Source organism: Triturus cristatus, chromosome 9 (assembly GCF_964204655.1).
Source record: "Triturus cristatus chromosome 9, aTriCri1.1, whole genome shotgun sequence".
In the NCBI taxonomy this organism is placed as follows: domain Eukaryota; kingdom Metazoa; phylum Chordata; class Amphibia; order Caudata; family Salamandridae; genus Triturus; species Triturus cristatus.
The window spans coordinates 34,259,117-34,276,392 of record NC_140592.1 but is presented as its reverse complement, the minus strand read 5'-3'; the positions used below and the strand labels follow the sequence as shown (position 1 = coordinate 34,276,392).

Below are 17,276 nucleotides of genomic sequence, written 5' to 3'. Positions count from 1 at the left end.
TCAGGTGCAGCTTTATAGACGTCAATCGGCACCCCATCCGGGCCTTGGGCTTTCCCACCCTTACTCGCCCGAATTCCACTTTCGACGTCCCTAACAGAGATATCAAGTGGCAAAATAGGCCAACTAGAGGAACAAGCATCAGTAATTTTACCAGAGTCAAAAATAGTCGAAAAATGGGTAATCCCCCCTTCGCTGGAGACATTTGCAGTTAACTCGGGTACATTGTCCTCTTTAAGAAATGGTGAGTTAACCGTCGCCCAGAACAATGTGCAATTAGATAGTTCTGCAGCTTGATTAAGTGAGTCCCAAGCTTGCTGCTGCAGTTCCCCCTTCCTATGTTTAAGAGCGTTTTTATAGTCTGTCCTCAAATTTATTATTAAGTTTTTGTCCCTGGGCTTCTTTGCTAAAGCCTGCTTGAGGCCGGTTAGAGCTGCCGAACAACAATGGTCAAACCAACCAGGTCCGATCCTTATGCGGCCCCTATTACGACCGGTAAACTTTGCATCAATGGCAGTGTTGATTCCTTTAAAAAAAAGATAAGACCCGCTCATGGTCAAATCTATTTTCCAAAATAAAAACAATGTCTACCAAATTCTCCTTTATTATAGAGATAGTCAATTCCAAGGCTTTTTCCCCTACCCACCTAAGCCTTACCCCATTAGCCCTGTGAGCTTCTACATTATCGATTGTAGTTCTCCCCTCTACAGCACTATCTTCCCACAAAGTGGTGGCCATAATAATACAATTGTGGTCACTTATGGCTGTTATTTCAATTTCCGGAGGGGCAAAGCAATCTATAATACTGGAAGATACTATCACATGATCAATCACAGAAGCAGTACGCCAATTTTTGAAAGTTGGAACGGGCAGGCCATTTCCATCCTTACAACAATCCAATATTTCCAGGTCATGACAACCCATTAGTTTATGCAAGGTTTCCCCGTAGGTATCATGACCAAAGTGCAGTACGTCCCATCCAGCATTATTAGTAACCCCGCAAGCCTTTAACGGTGACAATTCACACAACGTGGTGTTAAAGTCCCCACACCAAATAATATCAAATACAACATTGGATTCCAAACTCAGAGCATCAATGGCACTGTCCAAATCTGTTACTACTTTACTCCTGGTGCCGTCGAAGATATTATTGTAATAGTTAATCAAAAGGATATTGCGGCCTTTGCCCTCAGAGATCCAGAGCATCTGAACAAGATCACCTACTGGTATATGCTTATTAACCACTATCCGGCGGTGGACCGATATAAGTATAAGTAGACCCCCTTTGGCTCTACCAGGTCCCTCTCCCCGTGCGGGTAGGTTATAGGACACAAATCCCTCATAATTAACATCACCTGTGCACCAGGTTTCTTGGAAACATAAAATATCATACTTGCTAATAAAAGTTTTCCAGCCTGGATCTCTGCCCTTTTATTTTAAGCCGGCCACGTTCCAGCAAACCAATGTGGTACGGGTGCCTCTTCTACTAACATTCGTGATTACAGGTCCAGTGACAGAGGACCCCCCGATAGGCTGACCCATTTTACATATCTCTCTACAACAGTCTCTACCTCGGTCAATGAGGACATAGGTTGTATAGCCATGATTGAGGTTTAAATTACACAGTCATCCCTACCAATACTTTTATCCTTCTCTTGGTACTGCTCTTCCCCCAGTTTAAGTCAATCATTAGAGTCCAGGGAGCTAAAGGCATGAAATCTATTTTGAGTTGGAATACCAGGGTAAGGTCTGTAGGTAGCCGGGTAGGTGATATTGCCTCTGTTCTCACAATGATTAGTGTTAAGATGACTGTAAAAGAAAGCCAACGATCGAGCACATACGTTAGCATCAGAGGTCGGGAGAGACGCAGCTCTTAGGAGAACAGTGGCAGCATGTTGTGGATGTTTGAAGTTTACAATCACACAATCCCCCCTTGAGCTTTTCCTAGAACTCCCTATCCATTTAACTCTCCTGGTAGTCAGGATTTGGTCAGAAAGATTGAACGGAAAACCACATTGCTTGTTCAGCCAGGATATACTTTTATTTTTTAAGGAGGCATGTGTTTCCTGGTGACCCCCATTTTCTAATGGCGGTACATTCATGAGTACTACCACGTATGGTGCGCTTTCAGGCGGGAGGTTAGTAACATGCCCTTTCCTTATTTCTTTCCAACACTCACTACTTTTGGTAATAGTGGCAGTATGACTGTCACTGCAAATTGACGCTTGGGGGGCTGTGGAGTCATGTGTAACATTCTCCCCACTGCCTGTAGTCTTCATAGAGGGGACAACCTGGGTGTTGCATTTTCCACTAATTATAGGGGTAGTTACACTTCCTGGTTCTTCAATAGCCTTTTTAAGGAGTCCGCCCAGTCTAGCGACTTCTACTGTTAGTTGTTCAATTTTTGACACAAGTGGGTGCATAATACCTCTGATCTTTAGGTCAATAGTGTCCGCTAGGTTCTTCATTAAATCGGCGTCTAATTTGACATCATTAGACTTGGCAGCCTCATCTGTGTCAAAATGTTTTAATGGGGAGGCTGCCCGTTTCCTTACAGTGCGTGTTCCCCCCCTTTTATTTAGGTTTTTCCTACATGCTCTAACTTGCCGCACTACTGGGTCTGGAGAGTGTTGTACTATGTTATCAATAGAATCATCTAAATCCGCTGAAATGGGGAGAATCTGCTCATGCTCGGTCAGTACCCCGGCTAAACCATCCAAATTATTATTAGTATGAATACAACTATTATTATCCAATAGTGAAGGGGCTGACAGACTGGGTAGGGGTTGCCCGCGGTGGAGATGTACTTATCCCTAGTGACTGCCGCCTTTCATTATTTATTTTGCTCACCACCTGCACCAAATAATTTTCCAAGGTACGTGGTCCAGGAGGGGCCTTCTGCTTAGACATACTACAAGGATAGTTAAAATACAATAATACCCGAATAAAGCTTACAGAATTATACTAGATTTTACACACCATCAGTAGCACATTTCACATACAAAACAATAAACGACAGTCCGACGCAATATAATATAAAAGTCTCACTGTGCAAGCAGCGTTAAGTCCAACAACTTAGTAGCAGCAAAGTCTCGGGTCCAGCCCAGCCTCCTCTGGCCTCTGAGGTAGCCCGGCGCTGCCCGCGCGCGGCCCCGCAACGCGGGGGTTGGGGCGATCTCTTAAGCGCCTCCTGACGCGGAGACGGCGTCGGCGGCTTCCTGCCGCAGGGGTCGCTGGGAGGTGTAGTCCTGTCTCCGCTCCGCGGCCGCTATGGATGTTGATGCGGCGGCGGGAGACAGGACGGGTCAAGGGCCAGATCACAGCAAACCAAGGAAGAAAAGTCACCGCCGCAGACCCGAAGGTAAAACACAGGAGCCCTTTTGTCAAAAGCCTGGTATCTCCAGGCCGCCCCTCTAGCACTCCAGCAACTCCAGTGACTAGCAGTTAACAGAAGAGTCTCAAAGCCAGTCTCACTTACAGATACTCTTGGCCACGCACTTTGGCTTTCTGTTTGTGCTGACGCTCGGTGTCAGGATCGGTGTCAGGATCGTTTCCCAGCTCAGGCCAATCTAGTTCAAGCCCCGTAAATGTCTTATTACTGGGCACCAACAGCCATCGATTTCCAACAGTAATCTAACATGCCCAGCGTCGAAGAATAAAGGAAAAAATACGCCACAGCTTACTTTCCTCTGAGCTGCAGCGCCATCTGTCCTCCCCTCAATATTCTGTCGGCATATCACACTTACTACAGAGTCCTCCAAAATGCCCTGCAGCCTTGGATAATAGCCGCCGCTGCCGTGGACCGGGCCGCCCGAATTTTGCACTGAAGTGAGCCGCCGGGGTACCACACTGCTCCACACTGCACCACACGGCTCTGCCGGGTGAGAAAGACCAGCCCGTGTTCAGCCCTCGTTCCTTACGCATACGGATTACTGATCGACACCTCGAAGCTCAGGCACAGAACCCGCAGAACGCTGTTGCTCTCCATTACGGGGAGGACACATTCATTTTTGTTAGGCACGGGGAGATTAAGTGATTTGCCCAGAATCACAGGATGTTCAGCGTCATTGCCAAGACTCGAACCCAGTTCCCCAGATTCAAGGTCGATCGCCCTAGCCGTTAGGCCATTATGATGGTGTTCACCTGTCAAAGGTGGGCATGGACCTGTTCTTGTTGCAGCTGGGTGATACCTTGGAGACAGTGGGTTGTAAGTAAGAAAGTTGCCTGCCTTGGTTGGGGGTCCTGTATCTGACGGCTGCCACATCCAGAGCTGTGACAGAGTTACAGGACGATCCAGAGGCTGAATGGTACATAGGGGTACCCTCTTCAGGGGCACAATAAGGGTGCATATGCCAAACAACCCCAGGAGTCTTTACGGCAGGACCCAGGAGGAAAGTAACAGTGCCCCGCTTGTCCTTCAGGCAGTCGTAAGCCTGAGCAACCGGGGGCTTGCCTATACACGCTTCGCCCCTAAAACGGCATGAGTAAAGGAATGGACTGGTGGTCCACGTTATTTCCCCACTAAATGGTAGCACCGATTGGGTTGGCCACGGTGCAGTTGGCTCATCAGGTGGACAGGGCAGATCAGGTGAGTCACCGCTGCCTGCCCATGAATCGCCCGTAAGTTGCCCCACCATGTTGGCATATTTCTTGTATGAAATAAACCTGTAGCAAAATGTATTCAAACAAACAAGTCTTCTGTGTTTATTTATTGATGTGCATGCTATGGTCTTCATGTTGGGTGAGTTGCCAATATTGGCACTATGAGGCTTCCCGCGGCACACACAGTGTGCCCTCTTATGAGGGCAGCCACCCTAGTGCCACATTAGGCATGCCAACAGGTCTATTGTTGGGACCATTCGGGAGTCCCTAAAGTCCAGCGTGGTCCACACATCAGTTCTGGCGCACTTGAGGGTGGGGCCAAGGTACTTATACCTGCCTCCGCCCATCTGGCTTTCATTTTGCGCCTTCTTGTCACGCTGTCTCCCTCCCTACTACATACCCGGCATGACAGCTGGGGTGCGTAGCTAGGGTAGGAATATGTTAACTTGTTAATTTGTGTTGCAGGCGGAGTTACAGGGTGATCCGGAGGCTGAATGGTACATAGAGGTACCCTCTTCAGGAGCACAATAGGGGTGCATATGCCAATCAACCCCAGGAGCCTGTCGGAAAACGACGGCGCCCCGCTAATCCTTCGGGAGGTTGTAAGCCTGAGCAACCAGGGGCTTGCCTGGACACGCTCTGCCACTAAAAAGACATGAGTAAAAGCTTTAGGATAGGCACCGCTGTCTGCCCATGGATCGCCCGAAAGTTGACCCACCACGTTAGCATATATTTCTTGTATGAAATAAACCTGCAGCAAAATGTTTTCCAACAAACAAGTCTTGTGTGTTTATTTATTGCTGTGCATGCTGTGGTCTTCATGTTGGGTGAGTTGCCTATATTGGCACTAGTGATGGGCACAGCCGGCGCCTGAGACGCTAAGACTCAAGTGCGTCCATTTCAGTTCTTTTTCAAGCTGATAAGCATCGTCACGCGCCTGCACACGCCTTCTTGTAGAAGGTTTGGTCCTTTTTGCCTCACATACGTTCTGGAGTGGGGCAGATCCAGCCTGAATCCGGGACCAGGGCCAAGCCAGCACTCTCCCTGTGTTGTGTTTTTAATTCCTGTGTTGACTGTGTCCAGGTACCTGCTTTGTTTCTGTGAATCATTAACCTTGAGTGTGTTCCTGCAGCCCAGACGAAGGGTGAGCCAGCCTTCCACATTCCAGGTGCGCCTGGCGCCGGCCTCTCCCTCTCCGCTCCTCGAAGCCAAGACAGCCTCCGTTCTTTCTAGGCGCTCCCCGACTTCTGCTCATTAACGCGCAGGAGACGATCGGACACACCCGGAAGTGACAACAGAGGTTAGGCATCACCAAGAGTACTGTGCACAAACAGGATACTGACCCCGAAGAGTTCTGTGGTCATGGAGAGGTTCCAACACAAGATGTGGGCTTTCTGGATATTTGGGAAGGTGGGGGTGTTTCCGTCCTTAGGACAAGGGCCACGAGAGAAGAGCCAACATGTGGTTACTCGCACCTTTCATTGGCAGCTCCGTGAAGTACTTCTAGAAGGTTTAAAAAGATGAAAAGCAAGTGAAGAAAATTGCCAAAATTGATTTTTCTTGGTGATAGACCAAGTGAACCATAATTTTAGTGGAAGAAGACCCTGCAAACACGTTTCTTGCAGTAAAGTATTCCCATATAAAATGCAGTGCGATGCAGTGGCAAAAATATTTTATTCAGGACATCTTACCCCCTCTGGAGACAGCAGGAAAAATATGCAATCTTTGGAACCTCGTAAAATGTAAAGGCTGTGTAGTGTGCACGGGTTGGCAGCCAAAGTCACAACCTACCTAGCCACCCAGCCAAAAATATTGTTTAGAATCAAGGTGTCCTGCACGCCACCCAGTCCCCACCCAAAACATATCTAGAATGATGCCTACCACTCCCCTCCCACAACATACCCCCACACTCCACCCAGAACATACCTGGTCCCCAGACCCCACCCAAAACCATCCTGCCCCCCCACACCCAACCCAGAACATCCCTGGTGCCTTGACCCCACTCAAACACAAAACATACCTTGCACCCTGCCGGCCACTCCACACATAAAACATACCTGCATGCACTCCGATGCCCACCCTCCACCCTAAACATACAAGGCATCCTGCCTCCCACTCTCATCCCCACCCAAAACATACCTGACATCTTGACCCCCACGTCCACCCACAAAATGCCTTGGGTAGTGTCACCCTCTCCTCACCAAAAGCATACCTGACTTCTTGCTTACCACTCCCACCCAAAATATACCTGGTGTCCTGCCACGCCCACTTCACAACACACCGTGTGACGAGATGTTCTGCACTCAGACTATCAATCAGCCACTAGGGATCGCTGCATCCCGACGTCACTGTTTGCGTCATAAGCTGAGTTGCATCATTAAAGGAGATGAGCAGTCAATGAATGCACCATGCAATGGTGGCACACCCTTGAAGCCCACCGAATGCCACCAGCCACGAGCACAACATATCCCATCAGCACAGCTGAATGGAGACACTAGTACCACCACTGGAAATGGGAAGGCTGATGTTATCATCAATTGACACAAAGACATGCTGAAGCATCACTCTTGAGAATATTTAGGAACAAGGACTAAACATCAACAAACATATCGACCCTTGCGCCCTTTTAGGTCTCGTCCACTAGACAGTGCATGTACTGCCCGTTGCAAGACATATTCTGGGCTCACCACGAACATACAAGGTCTTGGAGCCCATCTGCTGCATATCTTCGGTTGGCTTTCCTGTCTCTCTTATTTGCCTGCTTATTATTCGTGCCCCAACTTGTCAATCTTACGTTTGTCCCACCCATAGAGCATGGCATATTTACTCTCTCTTATGACTGGCTGGCTTCTCTGCTTCCACTGCTTGCTTTTCAAGCACTTCTGTTTTCTTTTTGTTTTAGCAGGCCACAGGAGTGCATGTGTTTTCCAGCTGTCTCTCTCGTGTACTTCTCTCCCCCTGCACTCTATGTTGCTCTCTGTCACTTGTGTGCTTCTCCCTGCCCTCTCCATGTTGCGTTCACTCCTATATCTTTCCCCTTTGTTTTTTTGCCCATGTGTTTCTCCCCTGCCCACTCTACATTGCTCTCTCACCTGTTGCTTTTCCTCCTCATCTCCCGTCTCTGTGTTCCTTCTCCCCACCCGCGTCTTCTTTCCTTGCCTGTTGCTTCTCCTCCCCATCCATTCTCTCTGTATTTCTTCCCCAACCGGTACCCTCTATGTAGCTGACCCATTGCTTATGCTTCTCACCCCCACCATCCGTGTTTCTTCTGTGTCTCCCTGTGCTCTCCACCCCTGAGTTGCTTCCCCCCACCCTCACTCTCTGTGTTGCTTTCCCCGACCCAGGTATATTTTACATTAAAAAAAAATGCTTGTGTCATTTTGTAGGCAGGCATGATGGGCCCCCCGACAAAACGACACGACTGCTGCATCATAGAGCCTTTTTTTAAAGCCATGCAGAGTAGCATCAGGGATGCTGTATAGCATAGCTAAAAACCCTTGGCAAAGCCAATAGGTTTCAAAGCTGAGGGCTGTTGGCTTTGTAAATGCTTGTTTTAATATAGTTTGGGATCAGATTTGCTCACCGTCATGAATATATTCCTGATTGTATTGCATGCAGAGCAGCAAATTGCCACACAGCACCTTGGCATGGTGTCACAACTCCAAGGAAGCCCCCACAAATTCTTCCCCACCCATCCTGGGCAGGGATATTCAGGGCGTTACAAGGACCGCTGAGGCCACACCCCTAGCGACACCACTTCCGGGATGGGACGGCGGGAGGGTGGAATAGTTCAACCCTGACCCACTTGCCTCTCTTGCCACATACTTTGAGAACCACACCCTTCCGCTATCCCTTATCTAATCTGTTCTACAAAGAATGGAATGTTAATGTATGTGGCTGTTGGAACCCCTTTGTGGTCCTTATTCTGAAAGTTGCATGTGGAGCGACCGGGCGATCCAAAGGACTTTGATGCAGAAAGAATCTACAAGAAACCACCAAAAGGGACCTGTGAGACACTACCTGGTAGTCCCAATGGCAAGTCCGGGGATAAAGATAATGACACCCCCAGTTCCATAAGGCAGTTAGCTGAATGTCTGAGGGCCACATGGTCTAGGAGTTGCATGAAAACTAAGATACTTCATTACCAGATGATGGCTAATCCTCGTCATTGTTGGTGGGCAGTCACCTCCGAGCTTGTCAGGGCCGGGTGTCTTTGGATTGCTGGTAAGTTAACCAATCACCTTGCTGAGTAATCCTCCAACAGTAACTGAGCTGGTCTCAGATAGTGACTGGGTGGTCTCGGATAGTAACTGAGGTGGTCTCGCATAGGGTCTGGGGTGGTGTGGGATAGTAACTAGTGTGGTCTCGAATAGTAGCAGAGGGGGTCTCAGATAGTAACAGAGGTGGACCCGGATAGTAATTGGGGTGGTCTCGGATAGTAACTGGGGTGGTCTTGGTTAGTAACTGAGGTGCTCTCAGATAGTAACTGGAATGGTCTCGGATAGTAACTGGGGTGGTCCCGGATAGTAACTGGGGTGATCTCGGACAGTAACTGGGGTGGTGTTGGATAGTAACTGGGGTGGTGTTGGATAGTAATTGGGGTGGTGTTGGATAGTAATTGGGGTGGTCTCGGACAGTAACTGGGGTGGTACTGGATAGTAACTGGGGTGATCTCGGATAGTAACTGAGGTGGTCGGTCTTGGATAGTAACTGCGGTGGTCTCGGATAGTAACTGGGTGGTCTCGGATAGTAACTGAAGGGGTCTCGGAAAGTAATTGGGGGGTCTCAGATAGTAACGGAAGTGGTCTCGGATAGTAACAGAGTTGGTCTCGGATAGTAAGTGAGGTGGTCTCGCATAGTGACTGGGGTGGTGTCGGATAGTAACTAGGGTGGTCTCCAATAGTAGCAGAGGGGGTCTCAGATAGTAACAGAGGTGGTCCCGGATAGTAATTGGGGTGGTCTTGGATAGTAACTGGGGTGGTCTTGGTTAGTAACTGAGGTGCTCTCAGATAGTAACTGGGGTGGTCTCGTATAGTAACTGGGTGGTCTCAGATAGTAACTGGAGTGGTTTCGGATAATAACTGGGGTGGTCCCGGATAGTAACTGGGTTGGTCCCGGATAGTAACTGGGGTGGTGTTGGATAGTAACTGGAGTGGTCTCGGACAGTAACTGGGGTGGTGTTGGATAGTAACTGGGGTGATCTTGGATAGTAACTGAGGTGGTCGGTCTTGGATAGTAACTGGGGTGGTCTCGGATAGTAAATGGGGTGATCTCGGATAGTAACTGAGGTGGTCGGTCTTGGATAGTAACTGGGGATGTCTCGTTTAGTAACTGGGTTGTCTCGGATAGTAACTGAGGTGGTCTCGGATAGTAATTGGGGTGGTCTCAGATAGTAACGGAAGTGGTATTGGATAGTAACAGAGGTGGTCGCGGATAGTAAGTGAGGTGGTCTCGCATAGTGACTGGGGTGGTGTCGGATAGTAACTAGGGTGGTCTCGAATAGTAGCAGAGGTGGTCTCGGATAGTAACAGAGGTGATCCCGCATAGTAATTGGGGTGGTCTTGGATAGTAACTGGGGTGGTCTTGGTTAGTAACCGAGGTGCTCTCAGATAGTAACTGGGATGGTCTCGTATAGTAACTGGGTGGTCTCAGAAAGTAACTGGAGTGGTCTCGGATAATAACTGGGGTGGTCCCGGATAGTAACTGGGTTGGTCCCGGATAGTAACTGGGGTGGTGTTGGATAGTAACTGGGATGGTCTCGGACAGTAACTGAGGTGGTGTCAGATAGTAACTGGGGTGGTGTTGGATAGTAACTAGGGTGGTCTCAGACAGTAACTGGGGTGGTACCGGATAGTAACTGGGGTGATCTCGGATAGTAACTGAGGTGGTCGGTCTTGGATAGTAACTGGGGTGGTCTCGGATAGTAAATGGGTGGTCTCGGATAGTAACTGAGGTGGTCTCGGATAGTAATTGGGGTGGTCTCAGATAGTAACGGAAGTGGTCTCGGATAGTAAGTGAGGTGGTCTCGCATAGTGACTGGGGTGGTGTTGGATATTAACTAAGGTGGTCTCGAATAGTAGCAGAGGGGGTCTTGGATAGTAACAGAGGTGGTCCCGGATAGTAATTGGGGTGGTCTTGGATAGTAACTGGGGTGGTCTTGGTTAGTAACTGAGGTGCTCTCAGATAGTAACTGGGGTGGTCTCATATAGTAACTGGGTGGTCTCAGATAGTAACTGGAGTGGTCTCGGATAACAACTGGGGTGGTCCCGGATAGTAACTGGGTTGGTCCCGGATAGTAACTGGGGTGGTGTTGGATAGTAACTGCTGTGGTCTCGGACAGTAACTGGGGTGGTGTCGGATAGTAACTGGGGTGGTGTTGGATAGTAACTAGGGTGGTCTCAGACAGTAACTGGGGTGGTACCGAATAGTAACTGGGATTTTCTCGGATAGTAACTGAGGTGGTCGGTCTTGGATAGTAACTGGGGAGGTCTCGGATAGTAACTGGGTGGTCTAGGATAGTAACTGAGGTGGTCTCCGATAGTAATTGGGGTGGTCTCAGATAGTAACGGAAGTGGTCTCGGATAGTAAGTGAGGTGGTCTCGCATAGTGACTGGGGTGGTGTTGGATATTAACTAAGGTGGTCTCGAATAGTAGCAGAGGGGGTCTTGGATAGTAACAGAGGTGGTCCCGGATAGTAATTGGGGTGGTCTTGGATAGTAACTGGGGTGGTCTTGGTTAGTAACTGAGGTGCTCTCAGATAGTAACTGGGGTGGTCTCATATAGTAACTGGGTGGTCTCAGATAGTAACTGGAGTGGTCTCGGATAACAACTGGGTTGGTCCCGGATAGTAACTGGGGTGGTGTTGGATAGTAACTGCTGTGGTCTCGGACAGTAACTGGGGTGGTGTCGGATAGTAACTGGGGTGGTGTTGGATAGTAACTAGGGTGGTCTCAGACAGTAACTGGGGTGGTACCGAATAGTAACTGGGATTTTCTCGGATAGTAACTGAGGTGGTCAGTCTTGGATAGTAACTGGGGAGGTCTCGGATAGTAACTGGGTGGTCTAGGATAGTAACTGAGGTGGTCTCGGATAGTAATTGGGGTGGTCTCAGATAGTAACGGAAGTGGTCTCGGATAGTAACAGAGGTGGTCTTGGATAGTAAGTGAGGTGGTCTCGCATAGTGACTGGGGTGGTGTCGGATAGTAACTAGGGTGGTCTCGAATAGTAGCAGAGGTGGTCCCGGATAGTAATTGGGGTGGTCTCGGATAGTAACTGGGGTGGTCTTGGTTAGTAACTGAGGTGCTCTCAGATAGTAACAGGGGTGGTCTCGGATAGTAACTGGGTGGTCTCAGAGAGTAACTGGAGTGGTCTCGGATAATAACTGGGGTGGTCCCGAATAGTAACTGCAGTGGTCCCGGATAGTAACTGGGGTGGTGTTGGATAGTAACTGGGGTGGTCTCGGACAGTAACTGGGGTGGTGTCGGATAGTAACTGGGGTGGTGTTGGATAGTAACTGGGGTGGTCTCGGACAGTAACTGGGGTGGTCCCGGATAGTAACTGGGGTGATCTCGGATAGTAAGTGAGGTGGTCGGTCTCGGATAGTAACTGGGGTGGTCTCGGATAGTAACTGAGATGGTCTAGGATACTTTTTCTGTATTGTCTTTAATTCTTATTGACTTGCATTGTTATTGACATCGCTATGGGCTATCAACAGAGTAGGTACCCAAAAGACCTGGGAATAGTTTTGCCAATAATGAGTGAATGAGCCTCATAGTTTAGAGAGTAAGACATTGTTATCAGACCACCCATCAGACTCAAAAGATTGAACCAAGCATTGGCAAAGCCAATAGGTTTCGCCTTTGTAGAGGGAATGTCCACTTTGGCACTCAACATTCATACACACATTCATGCATAGTTCCCAAATACCCACACATAGACCAGCAAGTCTGCGGGCACCTATGCACAGAGACCAACAGATGCAGAGGTGGTCATGCACACATTCCAAGAGATATATGGATACCTATGCAGAGAGGCCATCAGACACAAAGGCATCATTGAACACATATCAGCAGACAATAAGACATGTGCGCATAGAAGAACACATACAATAACCCATGCACACATAACCAAAACTGTATCGAGCCCATATAGATATGCACACACATCATTCAAAGACAACAAACATGCAGGCACACACCTAGTGGCACAGATGAATGGACATGGCTAGACATGATGGGCAAATGGATGGGACATAAAAGCATGGGTGCATCATTAGTGCATAGTCGGTGCAGTGGTGATGCAAGTACATGTGCACCTAATGCAAACACACTCTGTTGAGTAAATCACAGTTGAGGTAGAGAACCCTGTGGAGGGTCCACTTCCAATGGATTCAAGGCCTCTTGCGAAGGTGATGGAATACTTCTGACCCCACTGGAAGGATCACCTACAGGTCACAATACATCACACTCCTCCCTTCGCCTGTGTGGTATAATCCTGAGTACAAAGCAAAGCCGTAACAGTTCAATGTCTGCATTTCTCAAGTGAAAACATATAGGCAGGGCCACTGGAAGTTTGCGATTCTGCGGTCGTGTCGATTTTTCGCATAGTTATGGATTTGCTGCGTTTGCCACATAATCCATCAACACCTGCATAATCTGCTTATTTTCACACAAAAAACGTTTGTTTACAGCTCAAACGGATCAAAAGTTACAAAACATATGGCAACTTGTGTTCCTGCGCACCAGAAGGCTTTTCACAACGGCTGACTGGTCATCTTTCATTTGCTTATTGCTGTGTTTGGGTGCTAGACTGGTACTAAGGTGAACTCTATCGTCAGACACTGTTACCAGGTGTAAAAATGTCAAAAATAATGAAGTAATAATACTATCACAAAATGGAGGCACAATGTACCTTTTATAGCTGTATAATTTCGCCAACCCTGCAGCATAATGTGGCCCTCGTCTGCCGCATAATTCCAGTGGCCCTGCATAAAGGCTTGTGTGAGTGCACCATGTGCACTGAGCACCGGTTCCCAGTCGTGGCTTTCTTGTTAGGATTCACTATCGTGAGCTATATGAGGCCAATTGGTTCAAATAAAGCACAAGAGAGCTGCAGCTTGAAGGATACACAGATTTAATAAATGAGTGTCCAGGATTGAAAACATTGATAGCGCAGTGACTGCGGAGGGCTCCAGTCCTGCCTGGTGCATGCGGTTTCTCACGGCCGGACTGAGAGCGCAAACCTGCCCTGGCAATTAAGTCGGACCGGCCCGAAGGGGGTGCTGGTGGGTAACACCGCTGCTGCTCTTGCTACAGGGGGGCGATATTGCAGCTGCAGCAAAACCAGGCCCCAGTAACAAAAAAAACACCCCCCAGTGCTCCAAAACCGGCCCCCACCCTTCCGGACCACCGAGAAAACACCTGGTGGCCACTATGGCCAGTCCGGCCCTGTGGTTTCTGCTTGCTTGTTGCTGGTTCTCCCGGCCTCTGGCTGTTTTCTCTAAGGCACCCCACTGCTTTCTTCTGGCCACAAAGTATTGTACTAGTTATAATAAAGACATAATCCCTGTTTGCCCAGCTCTTACTGTACTGTTTGTTATTCGAAAGCAGGCACTTCCTCATGCTGAAGCGTAAATAGTGTTTAGTGCTAATTGTTGGGTTATTGTATCGTGTTTGTCCTTTTGCTCTGTGTGCCAACTGGAAAAGGGTGTTCCGTGTTCACCTGATGGTTGCTGCAAACCATGCACGGAGGGAGAAGTGATGCTGCGAGCGAGCTTGCACCAGGGCGCGCTCTGTGTGGAAGAAATGTACTCTGGGAATCCATGAAGTGGCCCAGAGCAAAGGGGGTGGAGCCACGAGGGCGGAGCTTGAAAAGCAGAGTCTGGTAGTCAACTTATACATATAAATACATATATATATATATATATATATAATATATATATATATATTTTTAAATCTATTGAAAAGAAATTAGCAACAAGGACAGATGAGACTGTAGATTTGTTCTTGATCACTTAATTTGTCACAAAAAGGATATATTTTAAAATATCTTACAGGGCTAAGGCACCTGCTGCAGAGATCTTTGTGTGACCAGCAATTTTGAGGGGATTATAATAGGGTAAAACAACTCTAGTGGTTAACACAGCTCTGGGAGAGTTCTGTGTCACAATTTTAACTCATAAACTTACATAGAGGGCTAATGTGCCCGCTGTAAAGCACATCATGTAATATGTAGACCAAACATTTGTTTTTATTTATAGAGGTAAGCGGGGTACTGCTTTTGAAACTGAGATCATTTTGTTACTTTCAGTTCATAAACTGTAATCCTTCTAAGATAGCGCAGCGATCTATTTGCCAGCATCAAGGAGCTGTTTGCAAACGGTAAGTCATGGGTTTAGATCCGTATTGCTTTTTTTCTCCATCTGTTGTTATTCTAAGATTACAAAGAAAGGTTCCTTGGGTTCCTTTGGGTAGTAATAAAGTATTGTTGGTACAGACAAACACAATCACTGTATTACGTTTTATGTCCTCACTTTGTGTTTCTTCCAAACATTCACTCTTAACATATAAGGCATGATTCCGATGTCGATTGCGGTTTTGGGACTGACCAACCTCCGGTCGGCGGTCTCGACCCTGCAATTACAATGAGACCAAATGCGATGCAGCGCGCGCAACAAAATTCGTTTTATTTATTTTATTGTTTACTTACCTCCTTTTATCCATATTCCGGTGTTTACTACCCCCTACCCTGCCCCTCCCCCGCCCTGGAACTCCCTCAATGGGCCGCTACTGGGGCTGATGGCCCTTTAAATCAGGCCCTTGTTTGTTCCTGGCTGGATGTTAAAATAAGAAAGACCCTTCCCACCTGCAGGTTGCTGCTTCAAATGAATGCAGATCATATTGAATTATGTCTCGGTGTCGTAAAATGACACCATGACAAATTCCGCATCTTTCTCTGGGTTGGCCAGATCCCACATCCAGCCCAGGAATAGCTGCTGGAAGTGGGATCAAGGCAGACCCACTTACGTTCCAACACTGCAGGAGGGGACTGTCAAACCCGGCCAGTCTCCTCACCCCCACCTTAGGGTGGGGGTGAGACCCATGTCACGCGTGACACCGCTAAACCCTGTGAGGTTACCTCCAGCGTAGAAAAACATCATATTTATAGGCCTGAGGGAAATGTTAAATATGCAAGAGTAATTTCAGCAATTACGCATTACTCTTGTGATGTAAAATTACTGAAATTACACAATTTACACCAACTGGAGTAATTTGGGGCAAAAATCCTCCTGCAGGAGTGCAGGAACAACGAACTAAGAGAGAGCAGCGGCTGCAGGCGACTACTGATGGCGTCCGCAGCGGCTGCAGGCGACTACTGATGGCGTCCGCAGCGGCTGCAGGCGACTACTGATGGCGTCCGCAGCGGCTGCAGGCGACTACTGATGGCGTCCTGCAGCGGCTGCAGGCGACTACTGATGGCGTCCGCAGCGGCTGCAGGCGACTACTGATGGCGTCCGCAGCGGCTGCAGGCGACTACTGATGGCGTCCGCAGCGGCTGCAGCGACTACTGATGGCGTCCTGCAGCGGCTGCAGGCGACTACTGATGGCGTCCGCAGCGGCTGCAGGCGACTACTGATGGCGTCCGCAGCGGCTGCAGGCGACTACTGATGGCGTCCGCAGCGGCTGCAGCGACTACTGATGGCGTCCTGCAGCAGCTGCAGGCGACTACTGATGGCGTCCTGCAGCATTTAGTGTATTTTTATTCGCACAAAGTGCATCCTTCGGACAATTTTGGACACAGGGTGCATTTTGCACTATGAAAATAACGCTTAATGGTGGATTACGCTTCTCGCGTAATTGGGAATAATTCTGATTAATTTTGCTGTAATTACAAGTAATTACGCTAGAGAGATTTACGTCAGATGTGCCCACCTCTACTTATTTCTTTACAGCTTTTATAGCGCTCAGATGTGAGCACTGTGGAGCGCTTTAGAGCGAAGGCCGCAGGCAGGATAGATGCAGACACACATATGGTAAGGCGGAGGTAACAAACCACTCTCATAGGTAAACCAGCTTTTCGTCTTCCTAAACGAGCAGATTGCCCCCCAGGAAAGGCTGATGGACCCAAACTGCTCACATGAACCCTCAGAAGCGAGACCTCGGAAAGATGCCCCGCCGCATCAGCCCTGCAGCCGCATCAGCAGTCAGAGAAGCCGGGTTTCAACTCACCAGAGAGCAGAAGGCACAGAAACAGCTTCATCTTCGGTCTCTGGGTCCAGCCGCGTCTGGTCACACCTGGAAACAGCAAGGGGAGAGCTGGTGAGCACAGGGCACACGACAGACACACCCCGTCACGTGCATGCACAGTTATTGACAAAGCGCTTAGCGCTGGCGTTCCGCCGCTCCAAGCACTCCCGGCGCAGAGAGATACTGAGGCACAGAACACCCGGCGCAGCCAGAACTCCAGTATGGAGACCAGGAGATACAGGAAGGCGCCAAGAGGCCTGGCCTCGCGCTGCTATGAGCTATCGATTTACGGTCGCGCCAATTGAGGACTCTGCAGCAGCTTTCCAAGGTCTCCCCCATCTACAGTTCTCTTCCATTCTGCACTGGGGGATGTGGGGGCAGTGAAACGCCACGCCTATGTAGTCGAGAGAGAACCCTTCAAACTTTGCACTT

The 17,276-nt window shown here is 48.7% G+C and overlaps 1 protein-coding gene across 2 annotated transcripts in view; it reads right to left on the bottom strand.

The window, feature by feature from the left end:
• LOC146797319 (laminin subunit beta-1-like) overlaps positions 1-17,276 on the bottom strand; it is a 398,209-nt gene that overhangs the window by 319,019 nt on the left and 61,914 nt on the right. For both annotated transcript variants that reach the window (XM_085624319.1, XM_085624320.1), the window contains exon 2: positions 16,827-16,892. In XM_085624319.1, the coding sequence (XP_085480445.1) occupies positions 16,827-16,857 (31 nt within the window). In that variant the 5' untranslated portion in view covers positions 16,858-16,892. The remainder of the gene's footprint in view (positions 1-16,826; positions 16,893-17,276) is intronic.